The 27,160-nt window shown below is 46.8% G+C and overlaps 1 protein-coding gene across 1 annotated transcript in view; it reads right to left on the bottom strand.

Annotated features, from left to right (window-relative positions):
• Window positions 1–27,160, bottom strand: part of LOC139264118 (uncharacterized) — a 416,942-nt gene that overhangs the window by 24,605 nt on the left and 365,177 nt on the right. The window contains exon 12 of the mRNA XM_070880210.1: window positions 6,945–7,078. Coding sequence (XP_070736311.1) covers window positions 6,945–7,078 — 134 coding nt within the window. The remainder of the gene's footprint in view (window positions 1–6,944; window positions 7,079–27,160) is intronic.

Genomic DNA, 27,160 nt, shown 5'->3' with positions numbered 1-27,160 from the left:
ATCCATTTGCAGCAATTGGCATGACTCATTTTGTTGAAATCCATTACTTACTTCACTTGATAACCAAAGAGTTGAAGGGCACAGTGTCACCACATGATTACCTGCTTCACTACCCACCTATCTATTCTTGCCTACTATGACAGTAACAATGATAACATTGAAATAGTGTTATCATTTTTTTTGGGTGGGGGATTCAAACATTACATATTTAAAAAATATACATATCAAGCAAATATTATTAAAACAAAGAGATAGACATTTTGAATATTATGGCAGCAAGCCAATTTATAAAAGGACTGTGAAGAAAGTATGAGACCTATCTTTTAAAGAATACAAATCTCACCATTCCTAAAGTGACTGGGAAAATGTTGGAAAAGATAACCATCTTGAATTTTACAGCTGCTGGTCAATTGCAGTTCAAGTAGAATCCATAAAGTGATCAGATAAACCTGCAAAATGATTGATGCAATAACACTATATGGGCTGGAAATTGGCCAGCCTTGCACCCATATTTTCGGCGATATTTTGCCATTTTTTGGCGGAAAAAGGTGATCAGCTAAATTGGCCAAAGTCTTGCTCCGGCGGTTTTGAAATACTGCTGAAAAGCGGACCGCCGGCGTGCAAGATGAAAAAAAGCACTATCGCTTTAAATTGGCCGTTTGGTGCACCCGTATTATGGGTGAAAAAAAACACCTGAGAAAAGCCTGCCTGGCAGCCCCATAAACAGTATGAAGACCTGCAAAAAAGGTAAGTTAAAGTTTTTATTTTTAAATGATTTTTCAGCAATTCACTAGATAAGTCTCTTGTGAATGTTTTGTGATTTTTTAGAATTTTTTTCCCGTGTTTTCCATCCCTCCCTAGGCCCAACTCGCAGCGGTATCGGCCTCGAAGAAAAGTTGCAGAAAATTCATGGTATACGCCGCGAATCTTCCTGCAACGCGGATTTTTACCGCTGGGTGCATTTTTTCCCGAATATTAGGCCTTTAAAAAATGGTGGTGTGATTAACGGTATTTTTGACGAAAAATGCCGAAAAAACCCACTATTACCAAAAACCGAATTTCTGGCCCTATGAATATAATGAAATTTAAAGTAACGGCAAGGATAGACGATCCAATTTATACGGAAGTGACCTTATTTTTCGATGGTTCCACTTCAATAGTGAGGAAATCCTCGACAAAATTTGGTGCAAGTTTACTTAAATGCATGTTCATCATGGAGATGAAAAGCAGCTATTCAAAGATGCTGGAAGAACAGAGATTGTCAATATCAATTCCTCCTACTTTTGTGACATGAGGAGAATTAGTTGCAACTGAGATTTCTGACTTGTTCTTAAAAGACCACTGGGGAACTTTATTGGCTTCCACAGTCAAATAGGCGCTATTTGGAGCGTATTTAAATTGAGGGAGGAGGATCCTAAATTGGAGGTCATGTTGAGTGCGACGTTTCCGCGCATCATGCCGCGTGAATATCTGTCATAAAAGGGGCAGATTTATCTGCCGTTACAGGATCCTTACAACTTCACTGAAATAATTTAATGGGGGCATTACTAGCGTGGCTGCGCTTCAGAGCGTGTGGGAAGGCTGGGAGGAGGTGAGAGTCACCTTGGATTGCAGCTCAAGCATCAAATGGTAGTGCAAGGAGGGCTAAGAATGAATAGGGGACAAGCAGGTCTGTGCCGCCTGAATGCGCAGGGCATGGCTGGTGAAGTGAGCCTCCAGCTTTCAGGTGGCTTCACCAACCCACACCATGGCCTGGAACACAGAGAAGGGGCAGCTTCTTCAAAGACTTTACGTTGTGTGAGACAGTGATCTTGCAACTATGACAAGGGTGCATTTGTGTAAAGGATACTCACTCTGACAACCCTCGTGAGGTCATTAAACTTCTTGCGACAGTGGGTGGCAGTTTGAGGCACTATGTCTGTCACAGAGAACTCGTGTGCTATCTCCCTTCAAGTCCTCCGAAACACTCTCGGCACGGGCCTCCCTCCTGCAGCAAGATGCAAGGCAGGCCACCTCCTCCCTATGGCCTGTATCAGTGCCTCAGCGACCGTGGCTCTGGCGTCCTGCCTGTTCCTCCATTTTCCCACTCTGCTCAAAGTGCACAGGTGGAACCGCGCACGCGCAAACTTATAGTACCGCGCCCTAAACATTCGGCTCGGCTCGGGAACCATAGCGGGCCTCTGCGCATGCACAAGTAAAGTTGCGATTTTTGCGGAGTGGTTTTCTGTTGGGGCGGCCGAGCATAGGTGTGCAACGCCTGATTTAACGCCCCCGATCATTGCAGCTGAGATTTGGGTGAATTTCCCGGACAGAGGCGCAAACTTTTAGAGGGTGCAAAATTTACCCCCCCTGCCGCCATTAGCGCCCTAAGAAGCCTCTAACCGAAAATCCAGCTCTATGAATTTTAATGGACGGAAACTGCTACTGAACTAAGTGGCCAAATTCCCGATATGTGTTCCTGGTACCTAAAACTCCATGCCAGGAATATGAATTTGTATAAAGCAACTAATTGGTGCCACAGTTAACCTAAGAGTACTTTACATTATGGCCTGAATTTTAATGGGGAGGCGAGTTGGGAGCAGGGGGGCTCCGAGGTGGTCGGGGAAGCCGGGAGAACAGGTTTCCAGCAGGCCCTGCTGAATTTATCAGCAGTACCTGATTTGCATAGGAAACCTCTGTTTTCCACCCTCAGCCAGCCAGATTGGGAGCCAGAGCAAACGATCAGGGCTGGAGACGCAAGGGGGTGGGGGGGGGATCAGGGGCTAGAGCACAGATCGGAGGTTGGAGGAGATGGGGGGTTTCAGAGCATCATCAGAGGGCAAGGAGGAGTGGGGGATCCAGGATGAGTGGGGGGAGGAGATGGGAGGTTGGAATCAGACGACATTGGAAGGTCAGAGGAGCATTGGGGCGGGGGGGAGGGGGAGGGAGAAAGACTCGGGGGGGGGGGGTGAAAGACTCGGGGGGGGGGGGGATTGGAGGCCTCGTGGGGGCTCTCCGATCACAGGTGATGAGTTAGGCAGGGTCGCTAGATTCAGGAAGTAAGTGTAAAGGCACTTACCGCCTGGATCCAGCAGTCCTCACCTTACTTTAGCTGGCGGGTTTCACGAGGCCTACAAAACCTGACCAACCTGAGTTAAATTCAAAACAGAGGTTAAATCTGAGCATGCAAGCCTCATTAGACGATTTAATTGGCAAACCGCCTCCTGGCAGCGGATTGGCTGCCCGCCCCCGCCAAAACTGGAAGTAGGTTGGAGGCGGGTTCTGGTTGGGATTCAGATTTAACTTCGCACACGACCCCAACCCACTCATTTTTTTAGGTTAAAATTCTCACCTATAAATTTATGCAAGTGGTAAATTTTTAAAATCTTTTACGATTGCATAATGGGAAAAAAAAACTCTAGAATGAACTGGTACAGGTACATGAGAAGTTTGTTTTCAGAAACTTCCTTTCATCCTTGAGAAAAATGACTTTTGTAATTATATTTCAGGAGACACATCTTTAAAATAATATGCTCTGTGTAGGGAAGCAAACTTCACCAACAGGTGTAAGTACATTTCTCTTGTACTTCTGTAATGATACCCACCCTCCTGTATGGCCCAGAGACGTGGACCATATACAGTAGGCACCTCAAATTGCTGGACAAATATCACTAGCGATGTCTCCGCAAGATCCCGCAAATGCCCTGGGAGAACAGATGCACCAACGTTAGTATCCTCAATCAGGTCAACATCTCCAGCATTGAAGCACTGACCACACTCAACCAGCTCCGTTGGGCAGGCCACATTGTTTGCATGCCTGACACAAGACTCCCAAAGCAAGCGCTCTACTCAGAACTCCTACATGGCAAGTGAGTCCAAGCGAGCAGAGAAACGTTTCAAGGACACCCTCAAGCCTCCTTGGTAAAATGCAACACCCCACCGACACCTGGGAGTCCCTGGCCAAAGACCGCCCTAAGTGGAGGAAGAGCATCCAGGAGGGCGCTGAGCACCTCGAGTCTCGTCACCAAGAGCATGCAGAAACCAAGCACAGACAGCAGAAGGAGCGTGCGGCAAACCAGGCTCCCCGCCCACCCTTTCCTCCAACCACTGTCTGTCCCACCTGTGACAGAGATGTAATTCCCGCATTGGACTGTTCAGTCACCTAAGAACTCAATTTTAGAGTGGAAGCAAGTCTTCCTCAATTTCAAGGGACTGCCTATGATGATGATCACTCTGCCAGAACCGAATCCAATTTTCCTCCTTCCCAATTTGCATCAAATGTTCATCGCAGGTAATCAGCATTATTACTGTCTATCATAGGGAATCCTCTCTGGGAGGGAGGAAAATCTGGTGGTAGTGCTGCTGCTGCATTAAACTGGCTTAGCTGTGGAAAGGATCAAGGCAACCATTTTGTGTCTCTACCAATTTTGCTCACAGCAGTGTCAGAGGCTGGTGGTTTTCCACAGCACCAAGCTCACTAATATTAATTTTAGTTGAGGTGTAACTGTTTGCAATCCAGCAAATGCGGTCTCAGATTTTGGCTCCGATTTGGAAACCCACAAAGTGCTGTGAAAGGCCAATAAGTGCCTCTGATAGCAACCCTGGTAACCAATGCCAAATAAAGTTCAATGAGCTCTCCAATGCAGCCACTGTAATAAGCTTTATAGTACAGTACAATAAGTGCTATAGAAGTACACACCTTGGAGGAGGAAAATCCTTCTGAGGAGGCACCATCATGTGCTCCATTGCTCCCAAGCACAGCACAGAGACAGGTACCCCGGATGGGTCAGACAGTGAGTTAGAGAGGCCTACACATGTTGGCACACCCAGCACAAATGAGGAGGAGCAGGTAGTAGTGGCAGGGCAGCTTGGGAAATGGTATGCGGGAGAGCGATTTCCTCTCCCAGCTTCTTTGAGGAAGATAGAGATGTGGACTTCAGGGGCGAGCTAGGAAAAGAAAGCACATCCCAGAACAAGGGTTCATATAGAGCAGAGTGGGTGAAGTATTGCTTGATTACCCTCAGAGGGTTATTTTCTTAAAATCACAATGTTCAAGATGACTTTACTTCATGAAATGATGTCATTATCTTATTTCTAGGTGGAGGTTTCATGGCTGAGGATAATATCCCTTAGCAGAGAGGTCAATAACCAGGGGGCATAGATTTAAAGTAATTGGTAGAGGATTAGAGGAGAGTTAAGGACAAATTTTTTCACCCAGAGGGTGGTTGGGTTCTGGAACTCACTGCCTGAAAGGGTGGTAGAGGCAGAAACCCTCATCGCATTTAAAAAGTATTTGGATTATGCACGTGAAGTGTTGTAACCTACAGGGCTATGAAACAAGAGCTGGAAAGTGGGATTAGGCTGGTTAGCTTTTTTTTCAGCCAGCACAGACAAGATGGGCAAATGGCCTCCTTCTCTGCCGTAAATTTCTATGATTCTATGAGGTATCCAAAATCCAGCTAGTATCTGTGTTGTAAAATTGTCCACAATTTTATTACAGGTTGAACCTCCCTTATCCAGAACTCCTTTCTCCGGAATCACCACATCCAAAACCATTCCGGCCACCGGGTGGCGCATGTGCAGAACTTCTACATGAACAAATTGAAGTCCTTCCTCGCTGCCGACTCCCGCAATCGCTGGCCTGACCCTGCGATCCACTGCACCCCCCATGATCTCTCTGCCGCACTCCTAGCCACAAGCCAGCCAGCCCGATATCCCCTTGCTCAGTACCTGTACCATCCAATTTAATGTGACCACCCCTCATCTGGAAAAATCCCTTATCCCGAACAGCCCAGGTCCCGAGGGTTCCGGATAAGGGAGGTTCAAGCTGTACTGTAAGCCTTTAGTTGTTCCTTAATACCCAGGATAAATCTCGATTTGCTTTGCCAAATGTTTAAAAGACCTGGAGGCTGAAATTGCCCCTTTCTATAAGGCCCTTGGCGGTGTCGGACTGGCTGCCGAGCTGCCGTCATTTTGGATATTGCCCTCCTTTAGTTTTGGAGCGATGTAGGGGACCACCCCGCCCATTTTCCCGTTGCTTCGTGCACGCGCCAACCCCTTACTGACCGCCGGCAACCCCTATTCCGAAATTGGCCTGCGGGAAATTGCCTTTTCCGGAATTGTCCTGTGGGAGTGGTGCTGCCGTCGGTCGGTGCCACTGACAGCTTTTTCTGTCGGTACCCTTTTTGCGACTGGATGGCACAGCCGCCCTTAAAGGGGAGATGACACTACTGGTGACACCTCTTAGGTGCCAGGCCGCTGGCCTGGCCGAAACCCTCCCTGGTGGCCCAGTGTTTGCCACTAAAGTGGCTGCAGGGTTTGCAGCGGCCCTCCCCTTTAACTGAAGGGGAAGGATGTTGCGACATGCCAGCACGATGACATCATCAGCGCGGCGCTGATGACTTGGAGCGTCAGCCACTCTGACCTGCCCTGCTAGTGGCAGCTACTCCGATCTGACCGCACTTTCACCCCGATGTAAAGACCACTTCCGCCCTGCTCCAAAAAAAGACACAAAGACCTGACTTTCTCCGGATTGTCCACCCTGATGAAACCCTTCAAAATCGGTAGGTACGCCCCGTTTTGGGCAGAGGACAATTTCGGCCCCCTAAATTTTTCATTTGCATGCCTTATGTGAAATACCAAAATTGTAGCCAGTGCACAAGCTTCCTGGGCAACCAGATAACAGGATGCAACCCCAAGACATAAATATGCAGACTGCACTGGACTGCCAGGCAATAGCCATACATTGAGTCAACAGATTATCAGGGATTACATTCTTCAATTGGACAAGTATTGAGATAACTTGAAATATCTGATTTAAATCCAGAAAGGTATAAGAGACTGGACTGTAATTAATTTGGGCTGTTTACAATTTTTTTCACATCCAGTGATTTCTCTTCCCCCCCCCACCCCCCCGCCATTTTCCTTATACACCTCCAGTGAAAAAATGATTAGTTCAAGTTTACCTGCTTAGTGACATCTTTCCTCCATGGTGCTACATCTTGTCCATCACACCAGCCATTTCTGCCATACAGCCATGTGCCATGTTCATTCGGGACCACACCCTCTGAAACCTTGTCAGCACAGCCCAAAGAAGTACCTAGGTGGAACAAACTTGATATTTAGGTTTATGTTTAATGTCTGTGTAAAATATCTATTATGTATTCAATTTGATACATGAGATGTGGGTTTCATTGGTGAGCTCTGATATTTTCAATGTGAAAGGTGTCAAACTGTGTGACACACAACAGTTGAATTGGCACGAATGCATGACCTCATCTCTCTTATCTGGAAGGAGGAGAGTATGCCAGGAGATCTCAAAGATGCCATAATCGTAACCATCTTCAAAAAAAGGGGACAAGTCTGACTACGGAAACTACTGAGGAATCTCTCTGCTGTCGGCCACTGGGAAAGTCATCGCAAGAATCCTCCTCAACCGTTTTCTCCCTGTGGCTGAAGAGCTCCTCCCAGAGTCACAATGCGGATTCCGTCCACTAAGGGGTACAATGGACATGATCTTCACTGTGCACCAACCCTTCTTTGACCTCACAAAGGCCTTTGACACTGTCAACCGTGAAGGACTATGGAGCATCCTCCTCTGTTTCGGCTGCCCCCAAATGTTTGTCACCTTCCTCCACCTGCTCCACGATGACATGCAAGCAGTGATCCTGACCAACAGAACCACCACAGACTCAATCCACGTCTGGACCGGGGTCAAGCAGGGCTGCGTAATCACACCAACGCTCTTCTTGATCTTCCTTGCTGCAATGCTCCATCTCACTGTCAACAAGCTCCCCCCTGGAGTGGAACTAAACTATAGAACCAATGGTAACCTATCCAACCTACGTCACCTCCAGGCTAGATCCAAGGTCATCCCATCCTCTGTCATTGAACTACACTACGCGGACGATGTTTGCGTCTGCGCATACTCAGAGGCCGAACTCCAAGCCATCGTCAGCACCTTCACCGAGGCGTACGGAAGCATGGGCCTTACGCTAAACATCTGTAAGACAAAGGTCCTCCAGCAACCTGACTCCGCCACACAGCACTGCCCCCGATCATCAAAATCCATGGCTCGGCCTTGGACAACGTGGACCATTTTCCATACCTCAGGAGTCTACTATCAGCAAGGGTAGACATCGATGACGAGGTCTAACACCGCCACCAGTGTGCCAGCGCAGCCTTCGGTCACCTGAGGAAGAGAGTGCTTGAAGACCAGGACCTCACATCTGGCACCAAGCTTACGGTCTTCAGGGCAGTAAGGATACCTGCTATCCTATATGGCTCAGAGATGTGGACTAAAAACAGCAGACACCTCAAAGCGCTGGAGAAGTACCACCAGCGCTGCCTCTGCAAGATCCTGCAAATCCACTGGGAGGATAGATGCACCAACATCAGTGTTCTTGCTCAGGCCAACATTCCCAGCATCGAAGCACTAACTACACTCGACCAGCGCTGTTGGGCGGGCCACATCATTCACATGCCTGACACAAGACTCCCAAAGCAACTTCTCGACTCTGAACTCCTACATGGCAAGTGAGCCCCAGGTGGGCAGAGGAAACACTTCAAAGACACCCTCAAAGCCTCCTTGATTGTACAGCTACCCGAGAACTCACGTTTAAACTGGAAGCAAGTAATCGTCAATTTCGAAGGACTGCCTATGATGATGATGTCCGAACCAAAAAGCCCCAGGATAAATCTAAACCTGCCAGTTACCATCCTATCATCGTTACCTCTGGTGTCCCCCAAGGATCTATCTTTGACCCCCTCATATTTCTCATCTACATGTTGACCCATGGCGACATCATCCGGAAACACAGCGTCAGTTTCCACATGTACGTTGATGACACCCAACTCTACCTCACTACCACTTCTTTTGACCCCTCCACGGTCTCTAAATTAGCAGACTGCTTGTCCGACATCCAATTCTGGATGAGCAGAAATTTTCTTCAATTGAATATTGGGAAGACCAAAGCCATTGTTTTCCGTCCCACCACAAACTCTGTTCCCTAGACACGGGCTCCATCCCTCTCCCCAACTCCTGTCTAAGGCTGAACCAGACTGTTCGCAACCTTGAAGTCAGATTTGATCCTGAAATGAGCTTACGATCACATATCCGCAGCATAACTAAGACTGCCTATTTCCATCTCCGTAACATCGCCCATCTCCGCCCTTGCCTCAGCTCATCCGCTGCTGAAGCCTTCATCCATGCTTTTGTTACCTCTAGACTTGACCATTCCAACGTACTCCTGGCTGGTCTCCGACATTCTACCCTAAGTAAACTAGAGGTGATCCAAAACTCGGCTGCCCGTGTCCTAACTCGCACCAAGTCCTGCTTACCCATCACTCCTGTGCTCGCTGACCAACATTGGCTTCCAATTAAGCAATGCCTCGATTTCAAAATTCTCATCCTTATTTTCAAATCCCTTCATGGCTTCGCCCCTTCCCATCTCTGTAATCTCCTCCAGCCTCACAAACCCCGCCCCCACCCGAGATGTCTGTGCTCCTCTAATTCTGCCCTCCTGAGCATCCCTGATTTTAATCGCTCAACCATTGGTGACTGTGCCTTCTGTTGCCTAGGCCCCAAGCTCTGGAACTCCCTGCCTAAACCTCTCCGCCTCTCTACCTCTCTTTCCTCCTTCATGACGCTCCTTAAAAAACATATCTCTTTAACCAAGGTTTTGGTCTCCTGCGCTAATTTCTACTAATACAGCTCAGTGTCAAATTTATATCGCATAATACTCCTGTGAAGCGCTTTGGGACGTTGTTGTTATCAGAATTCTCTTTATTACCAGTAAAGTAATGGAAGGATTCCCCCATAGTATCATCAAATCCCACCTACTCACTAATAACCTACTCACTGTTGCTCAGCTCGGATTCCGCCAGAACTACTAACTCCATACCTTATCAAAGCCTTGATGCAGACATAGACACAAGAGCCTAATGTTAGAGGAGAGATGAATAACTACTCTCAACATCAAAGCAGCATTTTATTGAGTATGGGCCCAGTGAGCCCAAGCCAAATTGAATTTCCTTGCCCACTCCCCTGACCTTAACCACACTCTTGTGCCTTTATGCTTTCAAGTAATCGGCCACCAGCACAGCAGCCTGTTCCTCAGCCAACCAGTGACAGCGACACGGGAAAGGAGGGGGAAGGAGAGAAGACACCATTACTGCCTCTGTCACTTCAACAAGCTGACTCTGTCTCTGGGGTGACGATGTCGCTGGAGGAGGCGATTTTTGAGGGGTTGGATGTGGGTGAAGCTCAGGGACCCAGCAACATGTAGCAACGCCACGGAGCAAGGGAAGCTCCGGGGCAATCTCGCCGGAGGGTGAGTTCATGCGCGAGTTCTGGTCAGCAGAACTCAGATGTCGACCTTGAAGTGGATGTTTTGGCCAGACAGTCAATGAGGATGCACTGCAAGCTTCTGGGTGCAATGGCAAGGTGCCCAAGAGCATGGATGCACTTGCTAGGAGTTTGAAGGTCTTCGCCAGCAGCATTGCGCATGTTATGGGTGAGGTGGCAGCAGCTATTGCAGCACAGGCCGAAGCAATGCAACAGTTTAGTGCTGTAATGGAGTCAGTGCTTGGTGGCATGCAATTTCAGTCTACTCTCATGCACACTCAGATTGACGCACTGCAATCGTTGACTGCTGCCATCATTTCTAGGTTCCACCTTAGTCCAATGGGGGAATCTCACAGTGCTGAAGCAAGGCAGCAATCTGTGCTTGAGCAGATTGCTCCGGATGCTGAGGTGCTGCCCGGGGTGAGTGGCACTGTGTCGCTTGAAACGGAAGGTGCTGTCCTCTCTCAGGATGACAACATTTCGGCTCCCACCACTGCCACTTCACCATTGCACCTGCCGCTGTCTGCACCCCAGCCATCCGAGACTGCTGCTGCCCATGCTGAGGTGATGCAGTCTGCAACTGGGCTTTCCAGGCCCAGAGCTGGTCGAGGGCGTTCTGCGAGGCCGTCTGCAGACTGAGCAGCTTGCCACCAGCCTTGCTGCAGCCACTGGGTCCACATTAAGGAGGAGCAGTAGGGTTGGGAGGGGGGCAAAGCAAAGAGGAGGGAAAGCATTCAAAAACGGCCAATAAGGCACTTTGCTAGCATCATGACTTGAAGGGACCAAAATTGCCCTCCGCCCCAAACGGAGCGCATTTATCGTTTTTTTAAGTGATTGCATTGGGGCAGAGAATCTGGTGAAATTCTACTCTTTTTTTTTTGCAGCGGGGTGGATGTGGTGTCGGAGCGGGGCGGAAGTGTCCTTGGAGCGGGTCGTCCGCTGCTCTGAGTCATCAGCCCCTTCAGTTAAAGGGGAGGGCCACTGCGAGATCTGTAGCCACTTTAGTGGCACCCAATGGGCCACCAGGGAGGGGTTCGGCTGGACCAGCAGCCCAGTACCTAAGAGCGGGTGCCGGGCTGCCTGTTGGTAACTCGGCTGAACTTGTGGCTGCCATTGTCAGACCGACTACGGAGTCAGCCGACAATGAAAATAAAATGGCGGCCGCGACAGTGCGCCCTCCCCTTTAACAGCGCCGCCCAGCCACAAGCAGCTTCCCGCCGGGGAAAGTTGTCGGGGACACTGTGCGGCGGCCGATCCACTCCCAAGGGGGAATTTCCCACGAGGGCGCAAAGGGGGTCGCCACCAGTGGGTAAGGGGCCAGCGCGTGCCCAAGGGGACGGTCCAGAAATAATGGAGGGCAATTTTAAAAATGTCGGCCCCTCCCCACTGACCAAACAGTGAATCCTTACCAACTCATGGCCGCCTCTTTGAGGTAGTCACGGCTCTTATAGAAAGGAGCAATTTCGGCCCCGAAGTCTTTGTAAATATATTTTTGTTGTTGTTTGTGGGTTCTTATGTTTGAAAACCAAAGGGTTGTTTGTAAAATTTTTTTTCCTGCTTGTTGTGATTTCTTATATTTGAAAACCAAAGGGTTGTTGGTAAATATATTTTGCTGCTGGTTGTGGGTACTTATAGCTGACGTGATGGGTGAAATTAAATGGTTAATTTGACATTTCAATTGTTGGGGTGTTTCTCATTTGGCCTTTGCAGGGTGTTAAGGGCTGCGTGTTCATACTGCGCAATCGCCATGTGATCTCTGCTTTAGTAGAACCACTGTCCAATGAGGCGCTCATGCACTGCCCTTGCAGAAGCAACATTGAAACTCTCCCTTCTCCATTGCTGCTGATCCTCCTTCTCCTCTTCATCCTCCTCCTCGGACTCCTGCTCATCCGTTCCCTCTTTGTCCTCCTGAGGTGGACCTGCAATTCCTGGTGGCAATGGCTGAGCCCTCAGAATCGCTAGGTCGTGCAGCATGCAGCACATAATGACGAAAAGGGAGACTCGATCAGGGGAGTACTGCAGGACTCCTTCTGAGGGGTCAAGGTAGCGGAACCGTTGTTTTAGCACCCCGATAGTCTGCTCGATCAGGTTCCTGGTGGCGGCATGGCTCTCCTTGTACGCCTGCTGAGCAGGAGTGTTGGGGTTGTGGAGGGGTGTCATCAGCCAGGTGGCGAGTGGATAACTTTTGTCCCTGAGCAGCCAGCTGTGAGCTTCATGTGGTGGTTGGAATAGTGCTGGGACAGTGGTCTGTCGCAGGATGAATGCATCGGGCTGTTGCCAGGATAGCGGGCATTGACGACGAGGATGAGCTGCCTACGGGCACACACCAAATGAATGTTCAAATAGTGGTAGGCTTCGCGGTTACGGAACACCTCCGCATTGTGATGAGGTGCCTGCAATGCCATGTAGGTGCAGTCAATGGCGCCCTGAACCATGGGGAAGCCCACTATCCTTGCAAAGCCACATGAGCGTTCCTGCTCCTTCTCCCTCGTCATGCTGAATGAGATGTACTCCCTTCTCCTGCTGTGCAGAGCGTCTGTTACATCCCAGGTGCAGCAATGGACGGCGAACTGTGAAATGTTTGCTGTAACCCTGCTGTAGCCTGGAAGGAGCTGCCAGCGTAGAAATTGAGAGTTACTGTGACCTTAACTGTCACTGAGAGAGAAGTCCTGGTCCTGATATGAGGCTGGAGGTCTGGCTGCAGCAGGTGGCACAGCTCTGCGACCATCTCTTTGCTTGAGGCGTAGCCTTCTAACGCACTGCTCCTCAGTGATGAATGTAGGAGAAGTGCTCCCAGAAAACCCTGGGAGGGTAAGGCCTCCTGTTGTGACGTCTGTGGGCCCTCCCCCTGCCTCTGGGCCCATTTGGCATTATCTGTTTCTGTATCCACCGCCTCCGAAGTAGTCGCCGGATGGCAAGGTGTATTGTCAGCACAGCCCCCCATAATTGAGAGAAAATTGGGTCTAAATGTTCAGAGAAATGTTACTGAAGAAACTGTAAGAGCAGCAACAAAGCAATGATGTGCACAATGTGAAAGCAGTCAAACCACTATCTGAAAAGGTAGCAATCAATCTGACCTCCCAATGACCCGGTTGCTCAATCTTTAAATATCACCCCGGGAGCAGCATTCCCAGGTATGAATGCTCACTTTTTCTGGTGTCATCAGTTCATCAGTGCCAGATGCTAAGTAAAGTGACCGGGGCACTGGCGGGACGTTGTACACTCATTGACGTCACGGTCTCAGTGTCGCTACAGGGCCAGGCGCTAGGTATTAGCGGCACCGGTAAAACGATATTGAATTTCGCATGCTGCACTATAGTTGCTGCACCCGGGCGATAAGTCATTACCCCTCTGGGCACTAACAGGAGACACTAATGTAATGAATTTCCAGACCATTAGTTTAGCACTACTAATAAGTATAAGATAAACATGGATTTTATAATATAGTTTATGCTCCTCATAGGAGACTGTTAGAACTTTTTATCAAAACATTTCACAAAGAAATGTTGCAAGCATCAATCCTTACTCCTAATAATACTGAGTTCTAATTAATTGCTAGGTTTCTATTAACTTTGATAGTTTCCCACAAATAGAGGAAAAATGGACAATTTTAAAGCCACAGTGATTTTAACTGCCTGCTTTTTACTAGTGCTTTGGATACCAGGATATCCTCACCTTCACACCTTCTTGTCTTACCTTGTTGGACAGAAAGAAAAAAAGCATCTGATGTGTGTGTGTGTGAAATGAGACAGCCCTCTTTTTAAGGTACATTCTCTCCCTTGCTTGAAATTTCCTGCTCTATTGTGTAGTCAAGGAGATGAGAGACATCTTTCATAGCCTTCACCAATGGTGACTGGAACGTGCTAAGAGTCCCTAGCCTCAGTTTGCCACCCGCTCTTGACAACATGGCTGAAATTGGGAACTCAAATTCCACCGTGCAACATAATTAAAAAAGGAAATTTACATCGCACCTTATAATATTTGTCATAAGTCTTTAAGCGCTTCAAATGCATGGGGAGTGCAGTGACTGTGTCAGCAAATGTAGCAGTCATTTGTTCACAGCAACATCTCACAAACACTAGTGATATAATTGTATTCTTAGCACTATTGGTTGAAGGAGAAATGTTGACCAGGACGCTGAGAGAACTCCATCCTCCATGATACCATGGGATCTTTAATGTCCAATGAACAGATAGACGGAGTCTTGGTTTAATACTTTACCCAAAGCGTGCACTTCCAAGCATGAACGATTTCCTCAACATTTGGCTAGGATAGACTGGCAAATGATACTTAAAGGGCTGATGGTGGATAGGCAATGACAGACATTTAAAGATCACATGGATGAACTTCAACAATTGTACATCCCTGTCTGGTGTAAAAATAAAACGGGGAAGATGGCTCAACCATGGCTAACAAGGGAAATTAGGGATGATGTTAAATCCAAGGAAGAGGCATATAAATTGGCCAGAAAAAGCAGCAAACCTGAGGACTGGGAGAAATATAGAATTCAGCAGAGGAGGACAAAGGGTTTAATTAGGAGGAGAAAAATAGAGTATGAGAGTAAGCTTGCAGGGAACATAAAAACTGACTTCAAAAGCTTTTATAGATATGTGAAGAAACAAATGTAGGTCCCTTGCTGTCAGAATCAGGTGAATTTATAATGGGGAATAAAGAAATGGCAGACCAATTGAACATATACTTTGGTTCTGTCTTCACTAAGGAAGACACAAATAACCTTCCGGAAATACTAGGGGACCGAGGGTCTAGCGAGAAGGAGGAACTGAAGGAAATCCTTATTAGTTAGGAAACTGTGTTAGAGAATTTGATGGGATTGAAGGCCGATAAATCCCAGAGTACTTAAGGAAGTGGCCCTAGAAATAGTGGATGCATTGGTGGTCATTTTCCAACATTCTATAGACTCTGGATCAGTTCCTATGGATTGGAGGGTAGCTAATGTAACCCCACTTTTTTTAAAAAGGAGGGAGCGAGACAACAGGGAATTATAGATCGGTTAGCCTGACATCGGTAGTAGGGAAAATGTTGGAATCAATTATTAAAGACAGAATAGCAGCGCATTTGCAAAGCAGTGACAGGATCGGCCCAAGTCAGCATGGATTTATGAAAGGGAAATCAGGCTTGACAAATCTTCTGGAGTTTTTGAGGATGTAACTAGTGGAGTGGACAAGGGCGAACCAGTGGATGTGGTGTAATTGGACTTTCAAAAGGCTTTTGACAAGGTCCCACGCAAAAGATTGGTGTGCAAAATTAAAGCACATGGTATTGGGGGTAATGTACTGACGTGGATAGAGAACTGGTTGGCAGACAGGAAACAAAGAGTAAGAAAAACGGGTCCTTTTCAGAATGGCAGGCTGTGACTAGTGGGGTACCGCAAGGTTCAGTGCTGTGTCCCTAACTATTTACAATATACATTAATGATTTGGATGAAGAAATTGAATGTAATATCTCCAAGTTTGCAGATGACACTAAGCTGGATGGCAGTGTGAGCTGTGAGGAGGATGCTAAGAGACTGCAGGGTGACTTGGACAGGTTAGGTGAGTGGTCAAATGCATGGCAGATGCAGTATAATGTAGATAAATGTGAGGTTATCCACTTTGGTGGCAAAAACAGGGAGGCAGAATATTATCTGAATGGTGACAGATTAGTAAAAGGGGAGGTGCAACGAGATCTGGGTGTCATGGTACATCAGTCATTGAAAGTTGGCATGCAGGTACAGCAGGCGGTGAAGGCGGCAAATGACATGTTGGCCTTCATAATGAGAGGATTTGAGTTTAGGAGCAGGGATGACATACTGCAGTTGTACAGGGCCTTGGTGAGGCCACACCTTGAATATTGTGTTCAGTTTTGGTCTCCTAATCTGAGGAATGACTTTCTTGCTATTGAGGGAGTGCAGCGAAGGTTCACCAGACTGATTCCCGGGATGGCAGGACTGACATATGAAGAAAGACTGGATCGACTAGGCTTATATATACTGGAATTTAGAAGAATGAGAGGGGATCTCATAGAAACATATAAAATTGTGATGGGATTGGACAGGTTAGATGCAGGAAGAATGTTCCCGATTTTGGGGAAGTCTAGAAACAGGGGTCACAGTCTAAGGATAAGGGGTAAGCCATTTAGGACCGAGATGAGGAGAAACTTCCTCACTCAGAGAATTGTGAACCTGTGGAATTCTCTACCACAGAAAGTTGTTGATGCCAGTTCATTAGATATATTCAAAAGGGTCTTAGATGTGGCCCTTATGGCTAAAGGGATCAAGGGGTATGGAGAGAAAGCAGGAAAGGGGTACTGAAGTTGCATGATGGTGCAGGCTCGAATAGCCTACTCCTGTACCTATTTTCTATGTTTCTATGGGCTCAAGTTTCGGACCCCCGCTAGAATGGTGCACATCGGAGAGGCCCGCCTAATTTGTAGAACAGAAATTGCGCCGAATACTTACCTCGCGATTCTCAGATAGCTGTAGGTCCATTTCCAATTTGGCGCTGTGCAGCAGGAGCTGCTGGGGGCGGAGCTACAGTCCTGCGCCAAAAACAGTACCGGCAGCTGCGCGCATGCACAGTGGAGGCTGCGCGCGTGCGCTGTAGCTCCTGGCCCACACAGCGTGTCCTGTCTCCGGGCGACGACCCTATCCCTGGCCGAAGGGACATCGTCCCTATCCCCGGCCGAGTGGCCTGACATCGCTTACCTCGTCGGCGGCGGGGCCCGCCCGCCCGGCATCTCGCTTCTACTCCCCTCCCTGCCCCCCGTTCATTTTCTCCTCCCCCACTTTTCTTCTCCCCCCCTCGCTTCTCTCCCCTCCACCCTCTCTTCTCCCCCCTCCCCCTCCCCCTTCCCTCTCTTCTCCCCTGTGCTGCAGTAGGTGAGTAGAAATTATTTTTTATTGAATGATTTTTTTAAATTATTTTTTTTATTTTTGAATTTTTTTGGATTGATTTATTGGTTGATTTATTGATTTATTTATCATTTATTATTGATGATGATTCTTTATTTGTAAAAGTGAAGTGTTTAATGTTTGTAAACCCCCCTTCCCCTCCCATCTCTCGATCCCTGTGCCTGATTTCTAAGTGTAGGCAAGGTTTTTCTGAGCGTACAAAAATCTACACTTGCTCCATTCTAAGTTAGTTTGGGGTAAGTTTTCGTTGCCTAAACTTTCAAAACAGGCATAAGTGGCTGGACACGCCCCCTTTTGAAAAAAAATCTGCTCTAAAATGGAACTATTCTAACTCACTCGAACTGGAGCAAACTAAATGCCGAGAATTACAATTTCTAAGATGCTTTATTCTAAACTAGTTGCTCCAAAAAAATAGGAGCAACCCAGGTTGAAACTTGAGCCCTATGTTTCTATTACAATGGAGTGTTAATCGCAACTATGTGCTTAAGAATTCTTCTCGGTCTTTAACTTACAGTTTGCTGTCTCAGAGCTGATAATACTACTAGCTGAACCACACTGATACTCAAGCAGTAGTATTGTACTGTGCTGTGCCATTAAAGATGAAAACATGAAAAAATAATTAAATTACTGACCATCCAAAATGCACGACTTCTATTTTTGATTACCTATCCACTGTAAAATTTTCATGGCAATTAATTGATTGAAATTATCACTTGAAACTATCAGGCATTCAGAGACAGGTGGGCAATACAACTTAGTAGTAAGTCAGATATTGATAACATTAGATTGGACAGACTAAAATGCAAGAATAAAATGCAACAGCAGTAGAACATAAACTCAATTTTGTGTGGCGATTTTCCACTTGTGAAAAGTCACCATAATGTTTGATACATTGTGCTACATTATAGAAGTATTATTTTATTTTACATACTTTGAACTACAGAATAGTTAGAGGCTTATTTTCCTCTTGCCCCCAGCACAGAGCTTGACTAGAGCCCCACTGCATTGGAATAAAAAGCAAGCCTTGCCATTCACCTAGATACAGAAATGGCCCAAGAAAAGGGCAAGTACCCCAACTAGAGGAGGGGAGAGGAACTTGTTCTGTGCTGCAAGTCTTAAAGGCCGACAGCAATGCAAATACCTGCCAGCAAATACCTGCTGTCAGAAATATCAGTTACATGGCTTCCAGCCCTCCTGCTCTTCCTTGCAAAAACCACAAAAAGTTACTTGCATTGATATTAGGAAGTTGCTCCAAACTAAAGGGGCCCTTGCAACTAAGATATTCCACATAAACTAGCAAATCGAGTGCAAGATCTTCAACTCCTGGTATCCATTATTCTCCACATAATACATTGTGATATTCTGTGAACCAATTTTTGATTATCACGTAATAAGCTTAAAGTGATTATATCAATCTTTCATCATGTAGCCATGGTTATACGGTTGAATTTCAAATTCAGTTGGAAGGTGAGAAAGTTGGATCTCAAACCAGTGTCCTAAGCTTAAATATCATCATCATAGGCAGTCACTCTAAAAGTGAGTTCTTAGGTGACTGAACAGTCCAAAAAGGGAATTACAGTCTCTGTCACAGGTGGGACAGACAGTCGTTGAAGGAAAGGGTGGGTGGGACTGTTTGCACATGCTCCTTCCGCTGCCTGCGCTTGCTTTCTGCATATTCTCGGCGAGGAGACTCGAGGTGCTCAGCGCTCTCCCGGATGCACTTCTTCCACTCCTCTGCCCACCTGGGGCTCGCTTGCCGTGTAGGAGTTCCAAGTAGAGCGCTTGTTTTGGGAGTTTTGTGTCAGGCATGCGAACAATGTGGCCCGCCCAACGGAGCTGGTTGAGTGTGGTCAGTGCTTCGGTGCTGGGGATGTTGGCCTGATCGAGGACGCTAACGTTGGTGCATCTGTCTTCCCTGGGGATTTGCAGGATCTTGCTTAAATAAGCTTAAATAAAGGAGACTACAAATGTATGAAGGCAGAGTTGGCTAAAGTGGACTGGGAAAATAGATTAAAATGTAAGACGGTTGATGAGCGATGGCAGAAATTGAATGAGATATTTCATAACTTGCAACAAAAATATATCCCAATGAGATATATTGTGGCTAACTAAGGAAATAAGTGATGGTATCAAATTGAAAACAAGGGCAAGACTAGTGGGAGGCCAGAGGATTGAAACATAGAAACATAGAAGAAAGGTGCAGGAGTAGGCCATTCGGCCCTTCGAGCCTGCACCATCATTCAATAAGATCATGGCTGATCATTCCCTCAGTACCCCTTTCCTACTTTCTCTCCATACCCCTTGACCCTCTTAGCCGTAAGGGCCATATCTAACTCCCTCTTGAATATATCCAATGAACTGGCATCAACAACTCTCTGCAGTAGGGAATTCCACAGGTTAACAACTCTCTGAGTGAAGAAGTTTCTCCTCATCTCAGTCCTAAATGGCCTACCCCTTATCCAAAGACTGTGTCCCCTGGTTCTGGACTTCCCCAACATCGGGAACATTCTACCCGCATCTAACCTGTCACGTCCCGTCAGAATCTTATATGTTTCAATGAGATCCCCTCTCATCCTTCTAAACTCCAATATATAAAGGCCCAGTTGATCCAGTCTCTCCTCATATGTCAGTCCAGCCATCCCGGGAATCAGTCTGATGAACCTTCTCTGCACTCCCTCAATAGCAAGAATGTCCTTCCTCAGATTAGGAGACCAAAACTGAACACAATATTCCAGGTGAGGCCTCACCAAGGCCCTGTACAACTGCAGTAAGACCTCCCTGCTCCTATACTCAAATCCCCTATCTATGAAGGCCAACATACCATTTGCCTTCTTCACCGCCTGCTGTACCTGTATGCCAACTTTCAATGACTGATGAACCATGACACCCAGGTCTCGTTGCAGCTCCCCTTTTCCTAATCTGCCGCCATTCAGATAATATTCTGTCTTCGTGTTTTTGCCCCCAAAGTGGATAACCTCACATTTATCCACATTATACTGCATCTGCCATGCATTTGCCCACTCACCTAACCTGTCCAAGTCACCCTGCAGCCTCCTAGCGTCCCCCTCACTGCTCACACCGCCACCCGCTTAGTGTCATCTGCAAACTTGGAGATATTACACTCAATTCCTTCATCCAAATCATTGATGTATATTGTAAAGAGCTGGGGTCCCAGCACTGAGCCCTGCGGCACTCCACTAGTCACTGCCTGCCATTCTGAAAAGGACCCGTTTATCCCGACTCTCTGCTTCCTGTCTGCCAACCAGTTCTCTATCAATGTCAGTGTATTACCCCCAATACCATGTGCTTTGATTTTGTACACCAATCTCTTGTATGGAACCTTGTCAAAAGCCTTTTGAAAGTCCAAATACACCACATCCACTGGTTCTCCCTTGTCCACTCTACTAGTTACATCCTCAAAAAATTCCAGAAGATTTGTCAAGCATGATTTCCCCTTCACAAATCCATGCTGACTTGGACCGATTCTGTCACTGCTTTCCAAATACGATGCTATTTCATCCTTAATAATTGATTTCAACATTTTTCCCACTACTGATGTCAGGCTAACCAGTCTATAATTACCGTTTTCTCTCTCCCTCCCTTTTTAAAAAGTGGTGTTACATTAGCTACCCTCCAGTCCATAGGAACGGATCCAGAGTCGATAGACTGTTGAAAAATGATCACCAATGCATCCACTATTTCTAGGGCCACTTCCTTAAGTACTCTGGGATACAGACTATCAGGCCCTGGGAATTTATCGGCCTTCAATCCCATCAATTTCCCTAACACAATTTCCCACCTAATAAAGGATATCCTTCAGTTCCTCCTCCTCATTTGACCCTCGGTCCCCTAGTACTTCCGGAATGTTATTTGTGTCTTCCTTCGTGAAGACAGAACCAAAGTATTTGTTCAATTGGTCTGCCATTTCTTTGTTCCTCATTATAAATTCACCTGAATTCGACTGCAAGGGACCTACGTTTGTCTTCACTAATCTTTTTCTCTTCACATATCTATAGAAGCTTTTGCAGTCAGTTTTTATGTTCCCGGCAAGCTTCTTCTCATACTCTATTTTCCCCCTCTTAATTAAACCCTTTGTCCTCCTCTGCTGAATTCTAAATTTCTCCCAGTCCTCAGGTTTGTTGCTTTTTCTGGCCAATCTATATGCCTCTTCCTTTTAAAAGCCAGCAACGAACGACTAAAAAAATAATAGAGAGGGGAGATAGATTATGAAAGTAAACTAGCACAAAATATTTAAAAAATGGTAAGAGTTTCTGCAGGTACATAAAAAGGAAAAGAGTGGCTCAAGTAAATGTTGGTCCCCTAGAAGATGAGACTGGGGAATTAATAATGGGGCACAGGGAAATGGCGAAGACTTTGAACAAGTATTTTGTAATGGTCTTCACGACAGAAGACACTAAAAACATCCTAACAGTGGATAATCAAAGGGCTATAGGGAGGGAGGAACTTAATACAATCACTATCACTAAAGAAGTAATACTTGGTAAAATCATGGGACTAAAGGCGGACAAGTCCCCTGGAACTCCTGGCTTGCATCCTAAGGTCCTAAAAGAAGTGGCTGCAGAGATAGTGGATGTATTGGTTGTAATCCACCAAAATTCCCTGGATTCTGGGGAGGTCCCAGTGGATTGGAAAACCGCAAATGTAACGCCCCTATTTAAAAAAGGAGGTAAACCGAAAGCAGGAAACTATAGGATTTAAGAAAGGATATACTTGCATTGGAGGCTGTTCAGAGAAAGTTCACTAGGTTAATTCTGGAGATGAGGGGCATGGTTTATGAAGATATGTTGAGTAGGTTGGGCCTATACTCATTGCAGTGCAGAAGAATGAGAGGTGATCTTATTGAAACAGATAAAATAATGAGGGTGCTCGACAAGGTGGATGCAGAGAGGATATTTCCACTCATAGGAGAAACTAAAACTGGGGGACATAGTGCCCTATATTGGTGCTCTTACCGCCCACTGGGGCCTGCAGCCACCGAGTCTTGCCTCCAGTTTCCTCTCTCTCCCAGTTTCCACGTGGGCTGGAGCGGGCGGGAGGGGAGTACCGCCGGGAACCGCCCACTGAGGTACCAGGTAGTGCAAGTGGCCTCCCACCCGCCGAGGTACCAGATTAGTGCGGGAGGGAGTTAGCACCAGCAGGGGGAAGGACCGCTGCATGGAGGCAGGTCTAACCCTGACGGTAGGTATGAAGAACGGAAAAAAAGTGAACATATATCAAATTTTATTTTCATAGCGACTTACCCGGATGGAGTCCCCTGAAGGTTTTTTTTTGTAACGCTTTTTATTTTCAGCTCTTCCACCCTCCCTGGGCCCGACTCCATCCTCGGCGGCACTTGGACGACAAGAGCCTTTGCCGCCGAGATTGAGAGCTCCCACCCGCTGCCACCTAGATTGACGGTCTGAACTGTTATTTTGCCGCCGGCTGGTATTGCCACCTCTTTTAGAGGAATCTTCCTGGCAAAGTTCCGCCAAGTTTCTCGGCAGACATCGGCGGTACTTGGGCGGCACTTGGGCGGGACTTGGCCTTCATCAATTTCGGGCCCAGAGTCTCAGAATAAGGAGCCACCCATTTAAAACTGAGATAAGGAGGAATTTCTTCTCACAGTGGGTTGTAAATCTGTGGAATTCTCTGCCCCAGAGAGCTGTGGATGCTGGGTCATTGAATATATTTAAGGTGGAGATAGACGGATTTTTGAGCGATAAGGGAATAAAGGGTTATGGGGAGCAGGCAGGGAAGTGGATCACAGTCCATGATCAGATCAGCCATGATCTTATTAAATGGCGGAGCAGGCTCAAGGGGCCAAATGGCCTACTCCTGCTTCTATTATGTTCTTATAGACCGGTTAGCCTAACATATGTCATTGGGAAAATGCTGGAGTGCATTATTAAGGAAGTAGTAGCAGGGCATTTGTAAAAGCATAATTCAATCAAGCAGTCAGCAAGGTTTTATGAAAGGGAAATCGTGTTCGACAAACTTGCTGGAGTTCTTTATAACGAGCAGGGTGGTTAAGAGAGAACCAGTGGTTGTGGTATATTTGGATTTCCAGAAGGCATTCAATATGGTGCCACCTAAAAGATAAAAGTTCACGAGGTTGGGGGTAATATGTTAGCATGGATAGTGGATTGGCTAATTAACAGAAAACAGAGCGACAGGGTAAATGGCTCAGTTTCCAGTTGGCAAACTGTGACTAGTGATGGGCCGCAGGGATCGGTGCTGGGGCCTCAACTATTTCTAATCTACATTAATTACTTGGATGAAGGGATCGAGTGTAATGTAGTCAAGTTTGCAGATGATACAAAGATGGGTGGGAAAGAAAACTGAGAGGAGGACACAAAAAATCTTCAAAGGGATATAGGCAGGCTAAGTGAGTGGGCAAAAATTTGGCAGATGGAGTACAATGTGGGAAAATGTGAAGTTATCCACTTTAGCAGAAAAAACAGAAAAGCAAATTATAATGTAAATGGAGAAAAATTATAAAGTGCTGCAGTACAGAGGGACCTGGGGGTCCTTGTGAATGAAACACAAAAAGCTAGTATGCAGGTACAGCAAGTAATCAGGAAGGCAAATGGAATGTTGGCCTTTATTGTAAGGGGGACAGAGTATAAAAGCAGAGAAGTCCTGCTACAACTGTACAGGGTATTGGTGAGGCCACACCTAGAGTACTGTGTACAGTTTTGGTCTCCGTATTTAAGGAAGGATATACTTGCATTGGAGGCTGTTCAGAGAAGGTTCACTAGGTTGATTCCAGAGATGAGAGTGGGGGGGGGGGGGGGCACGCTCTTGGGATGGGGGGTGGGTTGTTTGGGGCTGGGATTGCGAGAGACTTCTTCACTCGGGGAGTTGTTGGCCTGTGAGGTTCCCTGCCGCAGAGAGTTGTTGATGCCAGTTCATTTTAACGTGTTCGGGAGGGAGTTGGATGTGGTCCTTGCGGATGGGGGGATCGGGGGGGTGTGGAGGGGGCGTGAGGAGGAGGTGCTGGGGTGAGTGATCAGCCATGATCTTGTTGAATGGTGGTGCAGGCTTGAAGGGCCGAATGGCCTACTCCTGCACCTATTTTCTATGTTTCTATGTTTCTATGAGAGGGTTGACTTATGAAGATAGGTTGAGTAGGTTGGGCCTATACTCATTGAAGTTTAGAAGAATGAGAGGTGATCTAATTGAAACATATAAGATAATGAGGGGGCTCGACAAGGTGGATGCAGAGGATATTTCCACTCAAATGGGAAACTAAAACTAGGGGGCATAGTCTCAAAATAAGGGGCTGCCCATTTAAAACTGAAATGAGGAAGAATTTCTTCTCCCAGAGGGTTGTAAATCTATGGAATTCTCTGCCCCAGAGAGCTGTGGAGGCTGGGTCATTGAATATATTTAAGGTGGAGATAGACAGATTTTTGAGCGATAAGGGAATAAAGGGTTATGGGCAGTGAGCAGGGAAGTGGAGCGGAGTCCATGATCAAATCAGCTATGATCTTATTAAATAGTGGAGCAGGCTCGAGGGGTCAAACGGCCGACTCCTGCTCCTATGTCTTATGTTCTTATGTTCATATGTCCATGCAGACATTATAATACAACAACCATACTGACTGTTGGTATTTGTGAACAAAAATATGATTTTGATAAACTCTGAAGTATGGGGAAAAGAGCTAGGCCAAGTTTACAGCGCTATTATTTGGAAGTGTTAAACTTTAATTATTCGCTGGCAGAACATGTATTTGCAGTAGTCACACATACAAAAACAAATCTGGGCTCTATGCTTTCTTTTATACTGTACTCAACAACAAGTTGCATTTATATAGTGCCTTTAATGTAGTAAAACGTCCTACAATGCTTCACAGGAGCATTATCAGGCACAATTTGACACCGAGCTGCATAAGGAGATATTAGGTTAATAAAAGTAAATTCTAATTACACATAATGCACAAATCCTACTTGAATTCCACATGTCAAGGAGGTGGGAGTCCGGGGAGTCGGAAGCCTATAAAAGGCCCGCGAGTTCAGGAGTTCGGGCAGTCGAGGAGGCGGGAGTCTGGGGAGTCGGAAGCCTATAAAAGGCCCACGAGTTCAGGAGTTCGGGCAGTCGAGAATGGGGAAGTCCGGGGAGTCGGCGGCCTATAAAAGGCCCGCGAGTTCAGGAGTTCGGGCAGTCGAGGAGGCCTGCCGGTGCAGGTGCAAGGGGAGAAGGTAAAATAAAGAAGTAGAAAGAAATCGAAAGGTGACCTCACAGCCAAGGGGGTAAGTGATTGGCTGGTGATTGATGAGTAGTTTTTCTTTTTCTTTTTCTTTTCCTTTATCAGTAGGTAACCTTTATCATTGTTGTTGCTAAATTAAGTTCATCTAGGGGTTAAGTCATGGCAGGAGAGCTCGGACACGTGTCATGCTCCTCCTGTGCTATGTGGGAACTCAGGGACGCTTCCAGAGTCCCTGACGACTACATGTGTGGGAAGTGTATCCTGCTGCAGTTCCTAACAGACTGCATTGCGGCACTGGAGCTGCGGGTGGATTCACTCTGGAGCATCCACGATGCTGAGGATGCCGTGAATAGCACGTTTAGTGAGTTCGTCATACCGCAGGTAAAGGTTACACAGACAGATAGGGAATGGGTGAGCAACAGAAAGAGCAGTGGAAGGAAGGTAGTGCAGAGGTCCCCTGCGGTCATCCCCCTCAAAAACAGATACACCGTTTTGGGTACTGTTGAGGGGGATGACTCATCAGGGGAAGGCAGCAGCAGCCAAGTCCATGGCACCGTGGGTGGGTCTGCTGCATAGGAGGGCAGGAAAAAGAGTGGGAGAGCGATAGTGGTAGGGGATTCTATTGTAGGGGGAATAGATAGTCGTTTCTGCGGCCGCAATCGAGACTCCAGGATGGTGTGTTGCCTCCCTGGTGCAAGGGTCAAGGATGTCTCGGAGCGGCTGCAGGACATTTTGGAGGGGGAGGGTGAACAGCCAGTTGTCGTGGTGCATATAGGTACCAACGATATAGGTAAAAAAAGGGATGAGGTCCTACAAGCTGAATTTAGGGAGTTAGGAGTTAAATTAAAAAGTAGGACCTCAAATGATTGGTACACGTGCCATGTGCTAATTAGAATAGGAATCGCAGGATAGCTCAGATGCATATGTGGCTTGAGGAGTGGTGCAGAAGGGAGGGATTCAAATTCCTGGGACATTGGAACCGATTCTGGGGGAGGTGGGACCAGTACAAATCGAACGGTCTGCACCTGGGCAGGACCGGAACCAATGTCCTAGAGGGAGTGTTTGCTAGTGCTGTTGGGGAGGGGTTAAACTAATATGGCAGGGGGATGGGAATCTATGCAGGGAGACAGAGAGAAGTAGAATGGGGGCAGAAGCAAAAGATAGAAAGAAGAAAAGTAAAAGTAGAGAGCAGAGAAACCCAAGGCAAAAATCAAAAAGAGCCACATTACAGCAAAATTCTAAAGGGGCAAAGTGTGTTAAAAAGACAAGCCTGAAGGCTCTGTGCCTCAATGTGAGGAGTATTCGTAATAAGGTGGACGAATTATCTGCACAGGCAGCAATTAATGAATTTGATATATTTGGCATCACGGAGACATGGCTCCAGGGTGACCAAGGCTGGGAACTCAACATCCAGGGATATTCAACATTCAGGAAGGATAGACAGAAAGGAAAAGGTGAGGAATCGTTGCTCGTTAAAGAGGAAATTAACACAATAGTAAGGAAGGACATTAGCTTGGATGATGTGGAATCTGTATGGGTGGAGCTGCAGAATACCAAAGGGCAGAAAACGCTAATGGGAGTTGTGTACAGACCACCAAACAGTAGTAGTGAGGTTAGGGACAGCATCAAACAAGAAATTAGGGATGCGTGCAATAAAGGTACAGCAGTTATCATGGGTGACTTTAATCTACATATAGATTGGGCTAACCAGACTGG

The sequence above is a fragment of the Pristiophorus japonicus genome, chromosome 5, assembly GCF_044704955.1.
Source record: "Pristiophorus japonicus isolate sPriJap1 chromosome 5, sPriJap1.hap1, whole genome shotgun sequence".
Lineage (NCBI taxonomy): Eukaryota > Metazoa > Chordata > Chondrichthyes > Pristiophoridae > Pristiophorus > Pristiophorus japonicus.
This window is presented reverse-complemented; position numbering and strand designations above follow the sequence as displayed.